Source organism: Scyliorhinus canicula, chromosome 2 (genome assembly GCF_902713615.1).
Source record: "Scyliorhinus canicula chromosome 2, sScyCan1.1, whole genome shotgun sequence".
Taxonomy (NCBI): domain Eukaryota; kingdom Metazoa; phylum Chordata; class Chondrichthyes; order Carcharhiniformes; family Scyliorhinidae; genus Scyliorhinus; species Scyliorhinus canicula.
The window spans coordinates 145428666-145447486 of NC_052147.1; the positions used below are offsets into that span (position 1 = coordinate 145428666).

Sequence of the window (18821 nt, forward strand, 5' to 3'; positions counted from 1 at the left end):
AGGACCTAGGTTTGATACCAGCTCTGGGTCACTGTCCATGTGGAGTTTGCACATTCTCCCCGTGTTTGCGTGGGTCTCACCCCCACAACCCAAAGATGTGCAGGGTAGGTGGATTGACCATGCTAAATTACCCCTTCATTGGAAAAAATGAATTGGGTACACTAAATTTATAAGAAAAAAAATAATAAACAAAGAAAGAAGAGGGGTAAAAAAACTGTGTTTCACACATGAAATATCATATAACAACATAGGTTTGAACGGCCAGCCTCGTGCCCCTCCTTGTCACCATAACTGGCTGGGGCTCTAATGCTGGATAGTATTTACATTTATAGAACAATGTTCAAATTTCAGAAGAGTCCAGGTCCCTGTCGCTTAGCGGTACGAGTTGTTTCCCGTTTTGCCCTTCTGTATCCTGGTATGTTTGGGGTTTCTCCCCTCTTCTGTCTGGAGCCTTCATTCCATTGGGTGGGCGGGGCGGGGAAGTCACCCTCCCCCTTGGTCTTTAGACCTTCGAGGGAGTATGTCTGCTTGTTACCCCTGTTTCTCTCCATATATGGGAGACCTGTGCTTCCTCCAGCAGATGGCCCTTCTCCTCATTCCTTCCCTATTCTTCTCTAGCTCTCCTCTCTCTGGGTGGCTGCTGCTCTCCCCCCCCCCCCCCCCCTTTTCAGTTCTCCCCTCCTGTCTCCATTTCCCTCCCTCCACTGGCTAGCTCCCCCCCCCCCCCCCCCCCCCCCCCCACCCCACCCGCCGCTGCCCCTCCACCTCAACCGACTGGCTGCTGGTTGAAAACAGGTCCCTGAATAAGTTTGAGAATTCGCTCCTGTGGTGTGGAACCTCTGGTTGCAAACAGGCCCCTCTTATTTTGAATTTAAGATTTTTCCACCCTCAGGAATTCGGCCAGGTCTGTGAGCCATTCCAAAATCCTGGGCGGTGCTGCCGACTTCCATCCAGCAGAAATCTCCACCTAGTGATCAGTGAACTGAAGGCTATGGTGTCCTCCTCTTTTCCTGTCCATAGCTCTGGGTGCTCTGATACCCCGAAGACTGCCACAGACAGGCACGGCTCCATCCTGACCCCCATCTCCTTGGGTACAGCCTCAAAGAATACCATCCAGAACATGTGGGTATGGTTGGCCAGACCTGCCCAGCACCTCTCAGACCTGTCCTCCACCTGTGGGAAGAAGCCACTCATGCGTGCCTTGGTAAGGTGTGCTCTGTGCACCACCTTGAGCTGCACAGGCTTAGCCCAGCGCAGGAGGAGGTGGAGTTCAATCTGTGCAGTGCCTCGATCCAGAGTCCTCCCCCTATCTCCGTGCCCAGTTCCTCTCCCCACTTCGTCTGGTCTCATCCAGTGGAGTCCTCACCTTTTCCGTGAGACTCCTGTATATGTCTCCCCACTTGTCATCCCCTAACCAGTCCAGGAGTGTGTGCGTGGGTCGTTGGGGCAACTGTTTTGTCTTTTTGCGGAGAAAGTTATGTAGCTGCAGATATCTGAGCTTGTTCCCTTTCGTGAGTTCCTCCAAGGTCGCAAGGCTGTTGTCCATATACATGTTCTTCTGCCCTCTTCCCATGTCCCAAATGTATCGTCCTTCCCTGTCGGTGCGAACCTGTGTTTATTGCAGATGGTGGCCCTTGTGGACATCTTGCTCAGTTCAAAATGGCACCCCCACGCACCCACCTCCCACCACACCCCCTCTCCACCACCACCATCTCCCCACAGTCCTCCTCCACTAGCATCATCCCCCCCCCATACCCCCCTCCACCACCACTTTCCCCTCCCACACTCTCTCTCACCACCATCCCCACCCCCACATCCCCCCATTAACTCTCCCTCCCCACACATTATCCCCTCCCTCCACACACCCCCACTACCCCCCAGCCTGTGATGCAATCAGGCATCCGTCTTCTGTCTTGCAGGAGCTCTTTGTGATGGCTCAGGCTCTTCTGGTGCCCTCCGCTCTTGACACAACCAGAACCACAAGTGGAGAGCAGCGAGGACAAGGACAGCGGTGGGAGCCCTCTAATTGCGCCCCGTGACAAACCAGAGCTCGGGTCCGGGGAAGACACCGACTTTCCGTCACAACTGACTCCAACACGCTCCACCATCCCAGAGACACTCACCCCATTTCACCGACGCTGAACTGGAGACCCTGCTGGATGCCGGGTTGGACATTATAATGAAGAGGCTCCTGGGACACTATCTGGTGCGCACCACATACGTTCAGGTGGAGTAGGAACCCCTGGGGGGTGGGGGGCTGGCAGATGGCTGATTCCAGGGACTGTCTGCAGTCTAGACGTGTTTTAGGTTTCTGGAACAGACAGTCCCATCGATAGTGGAGATGCAGTCTCAGAGCCAGGGACTGCATGAGGGGTTGTTGGCGAGCATCCAGTACCTGCAGGTGCTGTTGGAGGAGTCCAACTGTGTTGAGTTGCAGAAGGTGGTGCCGACCATGCGTGCCACCTAGGCCAACACCGCACAGGTGGCGTCCGCGGTGGAGGCCATGGTGGGGGAGGTTTCAACCATGGGTCAAGATGTCCAAGACCTGGGGAATTTGGTGCAGGAAGTGACCGAAGCGAAGTATGGGGCTGCACTGTCACAGGCAGCCAAGGATAGGGCTGCCCTGTCACAGGCAGCCAAGGATAGGGCTGCCCTGTCACAGGCAGCCAAGGATAGGGCTGTCCTGTTACAGGCAGCCAAGGTTAGGGCTGCCCTGTCACAGGCAGCCAAGGATAGGGCTGTCCTGTTACAGGCAGCCAAGGTTAGGGCTGCCCTGTCACAGGCAGCCAAGGTTAGGGCTGCCCTGTTACAGGCAGCCAAGGATAGGGCTGCCCTGTCACAGGCAGCCAAGGATAGGGCTGCCCTGTCACAGGCAGCCAAGCATAGGGCTGCCCTGTCACAGGCAGCCAAGCATAGGGCTGCCCTGTCACAGGTAGCCAGGTGCGAGAGCGACCTGGACATAGCAGCAACACTCAAGTGCCTGGCCCAGTCACAGTGGGCCATGACTGGCAAAGTCGGCAGCATTACCCGGGCGCTGGCCATCGTGGCACGGTGCTGTTGGAAGAGTCCCACCGCATGCAGTAGCAGGAGGTGGTGCCAACCATGCGTACCTGTATTTGTCTTCCTCTGCTGCTGGTATATCCAGCCTATCGAGAACGGTTTCATCCCTGAGGACCCCCTGAGGGGGCACAGAGGTTTATAGCCCTTGGAAAAATTCAATGAGGCCTTATTGACCTCATTTGGGTCTGCTACTATCCTACCATTACTGTCGCTGATCTGCGCTATCTCCCTTTCACGGCAGCCTGTTTTCTTGTTGGTGTGCCAGCATTGGGCTGGCTTTGCCTCCATGTTTGCAAAAAGCCCCCATGCCTGGGCGGAGCTGATGACTGCCTTCCGTGTGGCGAGCAGGTCAGATTCCATCAGCAGCTTCTTCCTTTCCACCAGCAGTTCCACGGTTGGGGCCGTGGAGTATCGCTGATACACCTTCAATATGGAGTTGATCAGTCGCTGCTTGGTTTCCCTTTCCTTCCTGTCCCTAAGGGCCCTATAGGTTATAATATCCCCCTGTTCACCGCCTTCAGTGCCTCCCAGAACGTGAAGGGTGAGACCTTCCCATTCCGGTTCCAGGACATAATCGTTGATGGCTTGGGATGTTTTAGTGCTGAATTCTTTATAGTGAGGAGAGCAGCATCCAGCCTCCATGGGGGACTTTGGGCCCATCCCTTCTTCAACCACACGTCGATGTGATGTGGCACACGGTTGGACATTATAATGGTGGAGCATTCCACCTTTTTTACCCTGGAAGTACCCTCTTCCCTGCCACAAAAAGTCTATCTGCGAGTAGGCCTTATGCACATGGGAGAAGGAGAATTATTTTCCCCCGGGTGGTGGAACCTCCACAGGTCACACCACCCCGGCCTGCTCCATGAAGATGCTCAGTTCGTGTGCCAAGCATGACATGTTACCTGTCCTTGGATTCGATCTGTCCAACATCGGGTCTGCACACAGTTAAAGTTGCCCCCTCATGATTAATCAATGGTGTCCAAGTCCAGGATTTCACAATCATTTTCTTGACTAACTCTGCGTCGACCCAGTTCGAGGAGTATATATTTACTAAAATTACTCATCGCCGTAAATGAGACTTTAATTACTCCTCGCCGTAAATGAAATGTCATGCTAACTAATATGGCCAACCTACCCCGTCCTGGTATTAAAACACGAGGGAAACATTTGTCCCACCCAGCCCTTCCTTACCCGCTGTCTGTCTCTCTCCCTCTAGTGTGTTTCCTGCAGGAAGGCTACGTCCACCTACAGACTCTTAAGATGGACGATGACTCTGGATGCCTTCTCCAGCCAGTTGAGGTCTCTCACGTTCCATGTAACCACGTGACCCCCCCACCATGGGCTACATTCACCTTGTGGATTGGCCCATCTGATCGACCTGTCCTCATTCTCGTGCCATTCAAAATGGTCAGCAACTGCTTTCGTTTTCTCGCCATGTAGCCTGTTGCATCCAGCCCTCTCGCCCTTTCCCTTGTGTTTCCCCCTCCTGGTACCTTCCCCTCGGTTCCACCTCCTCTTCCCTGGAGGAGCGACGTGGCCTCATCATTCACCATACTCTCATACACTAGCATACGTGCTCATGTAGTGGTTTCCTTCTCGATCTAGTTCCCCTGTTTAACCCCCATCTATCTCCCACCCCACCCCCATCATCTCTGCCTCTCTATCTGCATTCTTTCCTATCTTTCTTTCCCTTGGCCTTCATACTCCACCTTCTTCCCCATGCTCACTCTTACTGTCTGCCGCAATTGCTGTCCTGGACAAATGTGTTGGTCTTCTCAGGGTGTTGAAGTAGTTTGTCTTGTATGTGACCCATAACCTGGCAGGGTAGAGCATGCCAAACCACACCTTGCTCTTGTAGAGAACGGATTTGCTGCTGTTAAATTCGGCCTGGCATGTTTCCTGGTCTGCCCTAATGTCCTGGTACAAGCGGATGGGATGTCCATCCCACTTGTACTCTCTTGCACTTTTCGGCCATCTCAGGATCCGTTCCTTATCTTGGTACTTGTGGAACTTCATAATCATCGCCCGTGGAGGTTCTCCGGCTCTGGGCCGCTGTCAAAGTGACCTATAGGCACGGTCCACCTCCAGGGCTTGGGGAAGCCCTCTTTGTTTCTCAAACACCTGAGATGTATTCCGTGGGTTTCTCCCCTCCATCATCTCTGGCAGCTTCACGATTCTCAAGTTTTGCCGTCGAGACCTATCTTCTTGAGAGTCGATTTTCTCCCTTAGGTCCTTCTAAACTTGATCATGCTCGCCACTTGGGTCTCCAATTCCATGATCCCGTCTCCTTGGTCTGTGACAGCTTCTCCAATTCTCTCATCTTGGTTTCCTGGGCCTCCAGCTCCATTTTGGCCATCGCCTCCCTCATGGGTGCCGTTACCATCTTCACCGCTGTCTCGATGGCTGCCGCAGTCGTTTTTCTGCTCCTCCCTGTGCCTCTGGAGCTTGGCGGTAATGAAGCCCATGAGCTTGTCCATCAGCACCTCGGTCTGCGCTGAGACTTCCGTGGGGTCTGCCCTTCCCATTTCTGTGCTACCTTATGTGGCTGCCGGCTCTGAGGTCAAGGTTTCCCTTCCCTCTTCCTTGTTGGCCTTCTTGGTGGGCAGCTGGCTCTTTCCCATTTTCCTCTTTTAAGGTTTCTCTTTGAAGTGATCTGCTGGGTTTAGGTTCGGGGATGGGGGGGTGTTCGGGATAGTTTTGGTGCCAATTTAATGGGGCTAAAAGGTTGTTTTCGCAGTTTTCATACAGGAGCCATCTTGCGTGTGACCACTCACTCCATGGCCGTCACTGGTCACGGAAACATTTTGAAGTGTCATTATTCCTGAGCTGATGCAAATGCCAGATCAAGGCCGTGAGATTCCGGAACGGATGTCAGTGAGATCGCAGCGAGTGCAGAGGGTGTTAGTGCGCTGTCAGCAGAAACACAGCAACCAGACTTTGGCATAAACTGAGGAGCACCAGAGCTTAGCTCACAGCAGTAATCATCACTCTCCTGCCTTGCACATTGACCTGCTGACAGTGCCAACACAGGCCCACCACCTTGGGGTGATGTTACACAAATCTTGGGAGAGTAGAACAGCGCAGCCGGGGCAGGTGAGGTGGGGGGTGTCTGCGAATGTGGGGGTGGAGGAAGGAGAGGAATGGGACCCAGATTTTGAGCAGTCCAATGCACCTCTCAATGACAGCATGGGTGGAAACACGAGCCTCGTTATATCAGGGTCTCCACCTCGGTCTCCGGCCACTGCACTGGCGTTATCAGCCAGGGCGTCAGCGGGTACCCCTTTTTGCCCCCAAGAGTCGACCCGTCATCCTGGGGTGGTCCTCGAAGATGCCGGGGATCTCTGAGGGTCCCAAAATGCAGCTGTCATGCATGTCCTCTGGGAATAGTGCACACACATGCATGAGCCGGAGACGGTGGTCACACACAAGTTCAACATTCAGGGAGTGGAACCCCTTCCACTGAACAAAGGGCACTCTCGGATGCCCCAGTGTGTGCAAGGTGACAATCCAGCCGTCAATTACCCCTTGAACCTGGGTTATTCCAGAGATGGCGGAGAATCCTGTAGCTCAGGCATCGTGGTGGGCTTTGGCTAGCTCAAGTTAATATAGTCTGCTGCCTGGGCACACAGGGAACCCGTGACCTCACGGATGCACTTTTGGGCCGAAGCTTGTGAAATGTTCCCGTTCGAGCCCTGGAATGACGTTGAAGGTGCAGTAAACAGCCTCGACATTCAGTGATCAGGTTGCTCATTTGGATCAATCCGCCTCTCTCTCCCTCCTGCAGCTCCCAGCAGTAGACTTCTCAGCAGAAAATCACCAACACAGAGCACACCAGAAGAGAGAAGAAGCTCCTCTTCCCCTTCTCCAGCACTGGCAGCAGGCCACCTTACATTCTCCCTTTCTTTACTCGAGGCCACAAAAGCAAAGGGGTGGCAGCAAACAAGCACTCGAGGAAGCTACAGCTGCATTCAGATCAATCTGCCTCTCTCTCCCCCTCTCAGAGCTCCCAGCAGTAGACTCCTCAACAGTGGAAATTCACAATGTGCAGAGCACACCACAAGGGAGATAGCACTCTCCTTCCCTTCTCCGGCACTAGAAGCATGTCATCTTACATTCTCCCTTTCCTTACTGCAGGCCATAGAAGCAAAAGAAACAGCAGCAAACAAACTCACGGCCTTCAGGCTTTTGCACCTACCAGCAGGAGCAATCAGCAAACACAACCTGCAACATCACTTGAGAGTTGTGAAGTGCTCTCATAACTAACAAGACCAGTTCCTTATTAGCAATAGCATTCAGCTATGAAGCTAGAAGCTGCTCATGGTCAATGGGATTTAAAGTAACCATAGGCATATAACCAAGAACAGGAAGGTTTTGGTAGGACAGACAGACAGGCAGCAGCTGTAGTTGCCTCTGTAATGGGTATCCACAATATTTAAAGATCGCTGGATGGACAAAAACGTGCCTCACCCCCCCCCCCCCCCCCCCCCCCACCCCGCCCAGGGACGACCCTCGACCTGGAATGCTTCAGCCCTCCAACCAAGTCCATACCCCTGCCCCTGAGGGGAAAATCACATCAACACATCCTTCCTGAGCACTAGGGCAGCAGCTCTAGTGTCCTGGAACTGCATGTTCGAAAATGGAAATGGCTACTGACCTCTTCAGTTCCCCTCAGTAGCCATTGCGCCAGCTTCACATTTTTAAAAGGAGTACTAAACAAGGACCACGTAATTCCTCACGGGGAAGCCGGTTAGTTCCCGGGAGGCCATTATATTCAACCTCAATCTTGCTAATGAGGTGGAAATTAATGCAAGTTAGGCTTAATGATATGCTCACCATATTTGGGCATGATCCGGAACTGGCCATCGGAGCAGGCCGGTTAGATAGCAAACTGAATGCACTCGGCGCAAATCTCGCTATTTAACCGCCACACCTAGATCCGCGCCAGGCGCAAAGTGGTGGTTAGATCATAGATCATAGAACATACAGTGCAGAAGGAGGCCATTCGGCCCATCAAGTCTGCACCGACCCACTTAAGCCCTCACTTCCATCCTATCCCCGCAACCCAATAACCCCCCCTAACCTTTTTGGTTACGAAGGGCAATTTAGCATGGCCAATCCACCTAACCTGCATGTCTTTGGACTGTGGGAGGAAACTGGAGGAAACCCACGCAGACACAGGGAGAACGTACAGACTCCGCACAGACAGTGACCCAGCGGGGAATTGAACCTGGGACCCTGGCGCTGTGAAGCCACAGTGCTATCCACTTGTGCTGCCCTAAATTGGTTAAATTGCGTCCAATTCTGATTACCACGTTTAAATAATTTCTGTAAATGATGGACTGTGGTTCCAACACTGATCCCCATGGAACATGACCTCCCACCTTCTTCTAGTCTGAATACATTACCATTGATTAATGCTTTGCAGCCAACTTGTATCCATTCTGCTACTTGCACAGAACCAACTTGTGCGCCTTACTTTGGGCCTACATAATCAAAAGCTTTTTGAAAATCCTGGTACAAATATTTTCTATATTGTTTGGCCCCAGCTATATCTGTCTTGCCAATGCTTTATTTTTGTTGGACTCAGCTCTGATGCTATATCTGGCAATCATGAAAATTAAATGTGCCAATAGTTACCTTGGTTTCCTAAGTTACCATGCATAAATATTTCGAGATCTCAATTAGCAACCTTCTTTAGGACAGGAGGAAGTGCAGAGGAATAGAAAATGATTTGCAGCTTGCTAAAAAAAACACATCTTTCTATTTTAATACAGAAATATGCAGGAGGGCATCAAAGTTCGTATTCAAAACCAAGCTTGTCAATTGCATCATTTTTAAGTATATCGAGTGACTCCGATAGAGATGTAACTGCAGAAAACCACATAGATGCCTCAGATTCTCAGGTATCTACAGAACTACCCAAAGCATGTGTGAATCCGGGTATGGTAACCTTATCGTTACGTTACTGGGCTATTAATTGGGAGGTCTGGACCAATGAATTGAATATACAAATTGAAATTCCTCCACAGCCATTGTGGAAATTAAATTCAGTTACTAAATACAACTGGAATATAAAACTACTATGACAAATTGCAACCGTGCAATGAGCAGATTGTAAAAAGTGCATCTGATTCACGAATGCCAATCAGAGAAGGAATCTCCCATCCTTACTCAGTCTGGCCTCCATGTGATCACAAACCAGCAGCAATACGGTTGACTGGCATCTAAATGGTCTAGCTCACTGCTCAATTGCATAGGAGTGGGCAAGAAGCTCTGGCTTTGAAAAGACAGTGAAGTTAACCATGGAAAATGTAGCTGGCAGCTGAGGGAGGGCAGGTGAATGGTCACACCTGAGGCGAGATCTTCCGCCCCCATCACTGCGGCAGACGATCCTACCGCCAGGAAACACACCACGGGGAGGCCAGAGAATCTCGCAACTGGAAACAAGCTAACGGGATGATGTGCAGACTGCACACATCTGTTGTAATTGACTCAGGCAGCAGGCAATATTCATGCTATATTTGCATTATCAGGAGTCACTGTTAACAAAGTTAGAGCCACCTCCTGGTCTGATGCAGTTAGTTTGGAAATCCTTTTGGATTGGATTGGATTGGATTTGTTTATTGTCACGTGTACCGAGGTACAGTGAAAAGTATTTTTCTGCAAGCAGCTCAACAGATCATTCAGTACATGGAAGAAAAGGAAATTAAACAAAATTCAAGAAAATACATGAGAATACATAATAGGGCAACACAAGATATACAATGTAACTACATGAGCATTGGCATCGGTTGAAGCATACAGGGTGTAGTGTTAATGAGGTCAGTCAATAAGAGGGTCATTTAGGAGTCTGGTGACAGTGGGGAAGAAGCTGTTTTTGAGTCTGTTCGTGCGTGTTCTCAGACTTCTGAATCTCCTGCCCGATGGAAGAAGTTGGAAAAGTGAGTAAGCCGGGTGGGAGGGATCCTTGATTATGCTGCCTGCTTTCCCCCGGCAGCGGGAGGTGTAGATGGAGTCCATGGACGGGAGGCAGGTTCGTGTGATGGACTGGGCGGTATTCACGACTCTCTGAAGTTCCTTGCGGTCCTGGGCCGAGCAGTTGCCATACCAGGCTGTGATGCAGCCCGATAGGATGCTTTCTATGGTGCATCTGTAAAAGTTGGTACGGGTTAATGTGGACATGCCGAATTTCCTTAGTTTCCTGAGGCAGTATAGGCGCTGTTGTGCTTTCTTGGTGATAGCGTCGACGTGAGTGGACCAGGACAGATTTTTGGTGATGTGCACCCCTAGGAATTTGAAACTGCTAACCATCTCCACCTCGGCTCCATTGATGCTGACAGGGGTGTGTACGGTACTTTGCTTCCTGAAGTCGATGACCAGCTCTTTAGTTTTGCTAGCATTGAGGGAGAGATTGTTGTCGCTGCACCACTCCACTAGGTTCTCTATCTCCCTCCTGTATTCAGACTCGTCATTATTCGAGATCCGGCCCACAATGGTCGTATCATCAGCAAACTTGTAGATGGAGTTGGAACCAAGTTTTGCCACGCAGTCATGTGTGTACAGGGAGTAGAGTAGGAGGCTAAGTACGCAGCCTTGCGGGGCACCGGTATTGAGGACTATTGTGGAGGAGCTGTTGGTTTTCATTCTTACTGATTGTGGTCTGTTGGTCAGAAAGTCAAGGATCCAGTTGCAGAGTGGAGAGCCAAGTCCTAGGTTTTGGAGCTTTGATATGAGCTTGGCTGGGATTATGGTGTTGAAGGTGGAGCTGTAGTCAATAAATAGGAGTCTGGTGTAGGAGTCCTTGTTTTCGAGATGCTCTAGGGATGAGTGTAGGGCCAGGGAAATGGCGTCTGATGTGGACCGGTTGCGACGGTATGCGAATTGAAGTGGGTCAAGGCGTTCTGGGAGTATGGAGGTGATGCGCTTCATGATCAGCCTCTCGAAGCACTTCATTACAACTGACGTCAGGGCCACCGGGCGGTAGTCATTGAGGCATGTTGCCTGGTTCTTCTTTGGTACCGGTATGATGGTGGTCTTCTTGAAGCAGGTGGGGACCTCGGAGTGGAGTAGGGTTAGGTTAAAGATGTCTGTGAATACCTCTGCCAGCTGGTATGCGCAGGCTCTGAGTGCACAACCAGGGATCCCGTCCGGGCCCATCGCCTTCCGTGGGTGCACTTTCAGGAAGGCCGATCTGACTTCGGAAACTGTGATGGTGGGTATGGGTGAATTACGGGCTGCTGGGGTACTCGACAGCGGATTGTTGGTTACCTGCTCAAACCGAGCATAGAATGCATTAAGTTCATCGGGGAGGGGTGCGCTGCTGCCAGAGATACTGCTCGGTTTTGCTTTGTAGCCTGTTATTTTGTTTATGCTGAAATTGTGCCCATCAATTTTGTCGAACCCACAACATAATTTATCTAATTTTCCATGTGACTATCTGTGACAGTTTATTTTGAAAGTATCGTTAACTCACTCATTATAACTCCTCCCCCCGCCAATTACTTTGGTTTCAATACACACTGTTAAATCTAGTTGTGCTCTTGTTCTTTATCTTCGAAGACCAATATTAAAGAGCCAACAAGGCCAGCCCTTGTCCCAATTCGTATTCCAAAAACTGCTACTCTCTGATCATTATTGAAATTGTTCTGTTTACGAATGCAGAAATTATTAACAGCAGTTCGCAAACTGAAATCAAAAGCAGAAGAAGATGAGATATATTCAAGCTCAAAGAGTGAGGCACTGTCCGATGAAGCCGCAGAAATCTCAATTCCTTTTGTGGCTAAACTGGTTCCTCCATCAGCTTCCATATCTGTGGAAATAAGTGAAGACAGTGACCCGCTGGAAGAGGTCAGTGATGTGTATTAAATGTTAACGGTTGGGGACAGATGTGTGGTAATTTTCAACGTACAGAGTGCAGCTTTTGTTTTAGATCCTGAGTGTACTTTTGGAGTTTTTTTCTCTTTTGGTGAAGCTAGTTTGATTTATTCGCTCAAAGCAAGTTTCCAAAATTATCAACTATCCAAGTCATTCTATCCATTCGATAAACCTCCTCTCACTCTTCTCAATAAATTTAATGAAGGAATTTGTAAAATGCATTTTATATATGAACAAATGTTCATGTGTTCACAATGAACATTCCTTGTCCATTAAATGGTGAATCCCTCACACTGGAAGACGTGAAAATCACATGCCTTTAGAGTAACCTTTGCTTGTTATTTTACCATGTATTAATATACCCTCAAACTCAATGGTCCGCCTTGTTCAGTGTAAGAGATAGTGCAGAGTAATAGAAAAATATACACTACATTGCTAAAAAAAACAATTGTACTTTTCTATTTAGCATCATTCAGAACTATTGGATTCAGCAACAAAATTAATTTCAATGTCTGTTGTGGGAGTGTACCTTTAAGAAATGGGTGTTTATCAAATACCTGCAGTGATGTCACTGCGTGGGTGGAGCTGGGTTGTGTCTCTGGCTTTTACTTTAGTTTTGAGCTGGAAGCTGTTTGTGGCTTTTTGTTTTACTTTTGTTTTAGACAGTTGAAAGCTGAATTCAGACAAGGAATGTTCATTTTGTCTCTCTCCCTATGTTAAAAGGTGTCCAGATCACATGATAATTTTAAAATGATAACTGTCTTGTGTAAAGAATTTATACTTACTGCGCTGTTAAAAAGGGGGTTTGGCTTATGGATGTTGTTAGGAAAATTATTAAAGGTTACACATAGGGTACTGTATCTGTGGGGTTAGTTGTGTTGGTAGTTGATAAAATGTTTACTGTGTGTTCATAAAATGCAAACTGAATTCATAGAATAAACATTGTTTTGTTTAAAAATACTTAAGATCTCTGTTGCATAACACCTGGAAAGTGAGCCCTTGTGCTCCTCATAACCAAAACCTATTAAAGGTTGTAGGTCAGGTAAACTCCATGATATACTTTGGAGTTTTCTGAACCCTGGCCCAAACAGTGTCATCAACTTCAAAATCAGGGACTGACACTGAGCATGAAGCAAAACCTTACAACATCCTTTATAAAGTATCAGGTAATTAGTGAACTGCTCTAAACTGGGACAACAGCTAATGAAGACAACAGTGAAGAGAGTAATTAGACCATACGATGACCACAAGAAATAAGAGCAGAAGTAGGTTGTTTGGCCCTCGATCCTGTTCCACCATTCAATAGGATCATGGCTGATCCGACATTCCTCACGTCCACTTGCTTTCCCTTTTTCTACAATCCTTGATTCCCTTACTGATGAAGAATCTATCTATCCTAACCTTAAATATCAACAATGACTGGGCCCCACAGTTCTCTGTGGCAAGGAGTTCCAAAGACTCACAGAGTCTCTGAGAGAAGAAATTCTTCCTCATCTCAGTCTTAAATTGGCTCCCGTTTATTCTGAGACTAAGCTGTCTGGGCCTAGACTCCCCCATGAGAGAAAACATTCTCTCAGCATTCACCTTGTCAAGCCCCTTAGGAATCCTATATATTTCAATGAAATCACCTCTAATTTTTCTAAACCCCAATGAGTAGAATCTCAACCAGTTTAACCTTTTCTCATCAGACAATCCCTCCCATATCGGGGGTCATCCCAGTCAACCTTCTCTGAACTGCCTCCAATATTCTTTTCTTAAATAAGGGGGCGAAAACTGACTTCCTGACCCAGACATCACAGTCAGGAAGAATAAACAACATCACCTCCTCCACAATAGCCCTCAATACTGGGGCGTACGTATCCTCCTACTATACTCCCTATACACACATGACCACGTGGCAAAATTTGGCTCCAACTCTGTCTACACGTTTGCTGACGATACCACCACAGTGGGTCGGATCTCGAACAACAATGAAGTCAGAACACAGGAGGGGAATAGAGAACCTAGTGGAGTGGTGTAACGACAGCAATCTCTCCCTCAATGTCAACAAAACTGAGGAGCTGGTCTTTGACTTCAGAAAGCAAAGTACTGTACATACCCATGTCTGCATCAACAGGGCCAAAGTGGAGATGGTTGACAGCTTCAAATTCCTAGGTCTGCACATCACCAAAAATCTGTCCTGGTCCACCCATGTCGATGCTGTGACCAAGAAGCACAACAGTGCCTATACTTTCTCAGGAAACTGAAGGAAATTCAGCATGTCCACATTAAACCTTACTAACTTTTACAGATGCACCATAGAAAGCATCATAGTTTATCAGAGAATATCATAGAATTTACAGTGCAGAAGGAGGCCATTCGGCCCATCGAGTCTGCACCGGCTCTTGGAAAGAGCACCCTACCCAAGGTCAACACCTCCACCCTATCCCCATAACCCAGTAACCCCACCCAACACTAAGGACAAACTGTAAAGCAAACATGTAGACAGAGTTGGAGTCAAATGTAGCATCCCATCTGGTTGCATCGTAGCCTGGTATGGCAACTGCTCAGCCCAAGATGGGAAGAAACTACAGAGACATGAATACCGCACAGTGTATCACACAAACCTGCGTCCCATCCATTGACTGTGTCTACACCTCCCGCTGCTTTAGAAAAGCGGGCAGCATAATCAAAGACCTCTTCCACCCGATTTGCTCACTCTTCCAACTTCTTCCATCGGGCAGGAGATACAAAAGTCTGAGAACATACACTAAAAGATTCAAAAACAGCTTCTTCCCCACTGTACGGACTTCTAAATGACCCTCTTATGGACTGATGGACTTGTGGACTGATCTGATCTCTTCACATGTCTCCTCTACTGGGTAGTACTATTGTCATGAGAATGTCACTTTAAGAAATGTTTGTCTTGCTCATGTTACTGCAGTTATGTCAGAGTGTGGGTGGAGGTGAGCTCTGGATCTGCTTTTTAAGTTTCACTTTGAGAAAAGCTTGGATGTGTCTGTTCTTTTTTTGATTTTGTTTTAATTTTGGAGTTGCTGGAGCTGCAGCCAGCCAAAGAATGTGTCATGTTGTTTTCTCTGCCATGTAAAGACTATCTCTTGATCATTTGGTGAATTCAGAATGATAACTGTTCTCAGTAGTGAATATAAACCTTATGTGCTTCTGTTCAAAGATTCTTTTTAATGTCTTATGGGTGTTAAAAGTAAAGCTTAAGGATTACTTAGTGTTGTATTCTTTGGGGGTTGTATTTGAATTGATGGTTGCTAAGATGTTCACTGTATGTTTTAAAAAGATTAACTTGAGTCCATAGAATAACCATTGTTTTGCTTTAAAAAATAGTTTTCAATCTCTGCTGTCCCATACTGCAGAGTGGGCCGTGTGCATCCCAAACCACAATCTAGTAAAAGTTGTGGGTCAGGTGAACTCCATGATACACTTTGGGCTACTCTAAATTCTGGGCCATAACAAATTGTGGGCTCAAGGAGGAAAACATCTATCTATTGGATTGGCTTACTGAACTTAAAGACAGTGAGGGGTGAGCATATTGTGGTTGCTTTTCAGGTGTGGCATTTCAGTTTAAGTAGGGAGTCTGTTGTGGACAATGGCTCTTAAAGAAGCTCTGAAGTTTTTGGGGGTGGAGACGGTCACACGCAGTACCTTACAGACAGAGACTAAAAGCAGATTGTTTGATTGGCAAAAACATTGCAGTAAACATTACCTGACAAAATGCGAAAAGATGAGGTAATTATGGCAGTGGATGAGCATTTAAAGTTGCCTAAGATACAATTTCACTCATTGGAAATGGCAAAAACTCAGTTACAAATTAAACAAATGGAACATGAGAAAGAATTAATGCAGCTTGAATACGAAAGAGATAGAGAGGAAAAAGAAAAAGAAAGAGAGGGGAAAAAGAAAGAGAAGGAGTGTTTGAACTTCGGAAAATGGCCATGAAACATGACAGTCAGTTAAGATTGGCGGATTTAAAGGGAAACGTACAGTTTGAGGATAGTGATGAGGATGAAGAGAAAGAGCGTCAAAGTCGAAGGCTTGGTGGGGACCTATTTAAATATGTCCAAGCCAAGGTTTGACGAGCAGGAGGTAGAAGCCTGTTTCATTTCATTTGAGAAGGTAGCTAAACAAATGAAATGGCACAGGACATGTGGGTATTACTGATTCAAACAAAGCTGGTAGTGAGGGCTAGTGAAGTGTTTGCATCACTACCGGAGGAGGTATCTGGGACGTGTGAGGAGGTGAAAAAATCCATCTTAGGTGCATATGAACTAGTTCCTGAAACCTACAGACAAAGGTTTAGAAATTTAAGGAAAGAATTTGGTCAAACATACATGGAGTTTGAAAGGCTCAAACAGATAGGTGGATAGCACTTTGAAAATAGACCAAACGTATGAGGCTCTCAGAGAAACTACACTTTTGGAGGGGTTTAAAAGTTCAATTCCTTATGTAGTGAGAACTCATGTGGAAGAATAGAGGGTTAAAACTGCGAGATTAGAAGCAGGAATGGCAGATGATTATGAATAAGTTCATAAATCAAAGCTTGGTTTCCGACATCAGTTTCAGCCTGTGAGGGATAGAAACTGGGGACATGAGAAATACTCAAGTGGTAAAAGTAAAGGTGATCTGATGGGAGATAATAAGGAGAGTTTACCTCAGATTAAAAAAGAAATCCAGGAGGGTGGATAAGAAATGAAAAGTTTCAAATGTTTTCACTGGAATAAACTAGGCCATGTAAAGTCACAGTGTTGGTGGTTGAAGAACTGCACTGGGAAGGCTGATGTGGGAAAACAGGATAAGACAGTGGGGTTTGAGAAAGTGGTAAAGGAAAGCCCAAGTGAAGCGAAGGATGTGCAAAAGATTGTACAGCCTGAGCAAGAGGTGATTGATAAGAAGGTGCCAGATCTCTTTAAATAATTTACTTGTGTGGGTAAAGTTTACTTATGTATATCAGGAGGAGCAGGTAAAGAAGTCACAATTTTAAGAGATACGGGAGCGAGTCAATTTTTAATGTTAAGAGATGAGGAGTTATTTAGTTTGGGAAGAATGTTGCCGGAAAAGGTGGTATTATGTGGAATTCAGGGTGAGAGGAGTAGGGTTCCATTATATAAGGTAAGGTTGGAAAGTCCAGTGAAGAGTGGTGAAGTGGTAGTAGGAGTAATAGAGAAACTATCTTGTCCAGGAATACTGTTTATCTTGGGTAATGATATAGCTGCAGGTGGGAGTGATGCCTACTGTGGTTGATAAGCCACTGGAAAATCAGAAAACTGAAGTGTTGAAGGACGAATATCCTGGGAGTTTTACGGATTGTGTAGTGACAAGGTTGCAAAGTCACAGGTTAAGACAAGAGGATAAATCAACGAGTGAAGATGAAGCTGAAGTTCACTTATCAGAAATGATTTTTGATCAGATGGTTGAAAAAGAACAAGAACAAGTGGAGGATGAGGCGGATATTTTTAGTTCAGGAAAATTGGCGGAGTTACAACAAGAAGATATAGAAATAAACCGGATGTATCAGAAAGTATACACAGAAGAGTATACCAGAGTGTTATTGCCATGAAAGTAATGTCTGGATGAGAAATGGAGACCTTTACACATGCAGGCGGATGAAAAATGGGTGGAAGTTCATCAGGTAGTATTGCCGGTAGGGTATAGAAAGGAGGTGTTGCGAGTTGCACATGAGGTACCAGTGGGAGGTCACATGGGAATAAGGAAAACTCAAGCGAAAATCCAAAATGTTTTTATTGGCCTGGAATACAAAAATGTAGTTACATTTTATCAATTATGTCACACATGTCAAGTGATAGGGAAACCTCAAGCAGTGATAAAACCAGCGCCCTTAATACCCATTCCAGCATTTGAGGAACCTTTTCCAAGTGTCCTAATTGATTGTGTAGGACCGCTTCCTAAAACAAAAAGTGGGAATCAATATCTTTTGACTATAATGAATGTATCTACTAGGTTTCCAGAGGCCATTCCAGTACGTAATATTACAGCTAAAAAGATTGTGGAGGAGTTATTTAAATTCTTTACTAGATATGGACTACCCACAGAAATACAATCGGATCAAAGATCAAATTTTACCTCAAGGTTATTCCAAGAAGTTATGGATAGCTTTGGAATAAAACAATTTAAATAAACTGCATACTATCCAGAATCGCAGGGAGCGTTAGAAAGGTGGCATCAGACAAAGACAATGTTGAGAGCTTATTGTCAAGATTATCCAGAGGATTGGGATAAAGGAATTCCATTCGTACTGTTTGCAATTAGGGATGCACCTCATGAGTCTACCAAATTTAGTCCTTTTGTCCTAATTTTTGGTCACGAGGTAAGAGGACCATTATAATTGATTAAGGAAAAATTGGTGAGTGAGAAATCGGAAATTTCATTACTGGATTAAGTTTCAAATTTGAGGGAACGATTAAATAGAGCAGGTGAATTGGCTAGGCATTTAAAAGTTGCACAAAATGTGATGAAATGGGTAGTGGACAAGAAATCCAAAGTTTGTAGTTTTGCCAGTGGAGAGAAAGTTTCAGTGTTGTTACCAGTGGTAGGTGAGCCTTTAAAAGCTAGGTTTAGTGGACCTTATCAGATTGAAAGGAAATTAAGTGAGGTGAATTATGTGGTAAAAACACGAGATAGAAGGAAGACTCACAGAGTGTGTCATGTGAATATGCTTAAAAGGTACTTTGAAAGGGAAGGAGAGAAAAAGGAGGAGGTTTTAAAGATTCTAACTCAAAGTGATGAACCATGGGCAGGATTCACCCCTACCCGGCGGGGCGTGTGGTCCCGGCGGGATGAGTGGCGTGAACCACTTTGGCGTTGGGCTGCCCCAAAGGTGCGAAATCCTCCCCACCTTTAGGGGCCAAGCACTC

At 46.9% G+C, this 18821-nt stretch overlaps 1 protein-coding gene across 1 annotated transcript in view; it reads left to right on the forward strand.

Annotated features, from left to right (window-relative positions):
* The window catches only part of LOC119962278 (microtubule-associated protein futsch-like), a 433376-nt gene that overhangs the window by 285420 nt on the left and 129135 nt on the right, over positions 1-18821 (forward strand). Inside the window, exons 27-28 of the mRNA XM_038790266.1 lie at positions 8838-8966; positions 11725-11910. Coding sequence (XP_038646194.1) covers positions 8838-8966; positions 11725-11910 — 315 coding nt within the window. The remainder of the gene's footprint in view (positions 1-8837; positions 8967-11724; positions 11911-18821) is intronic.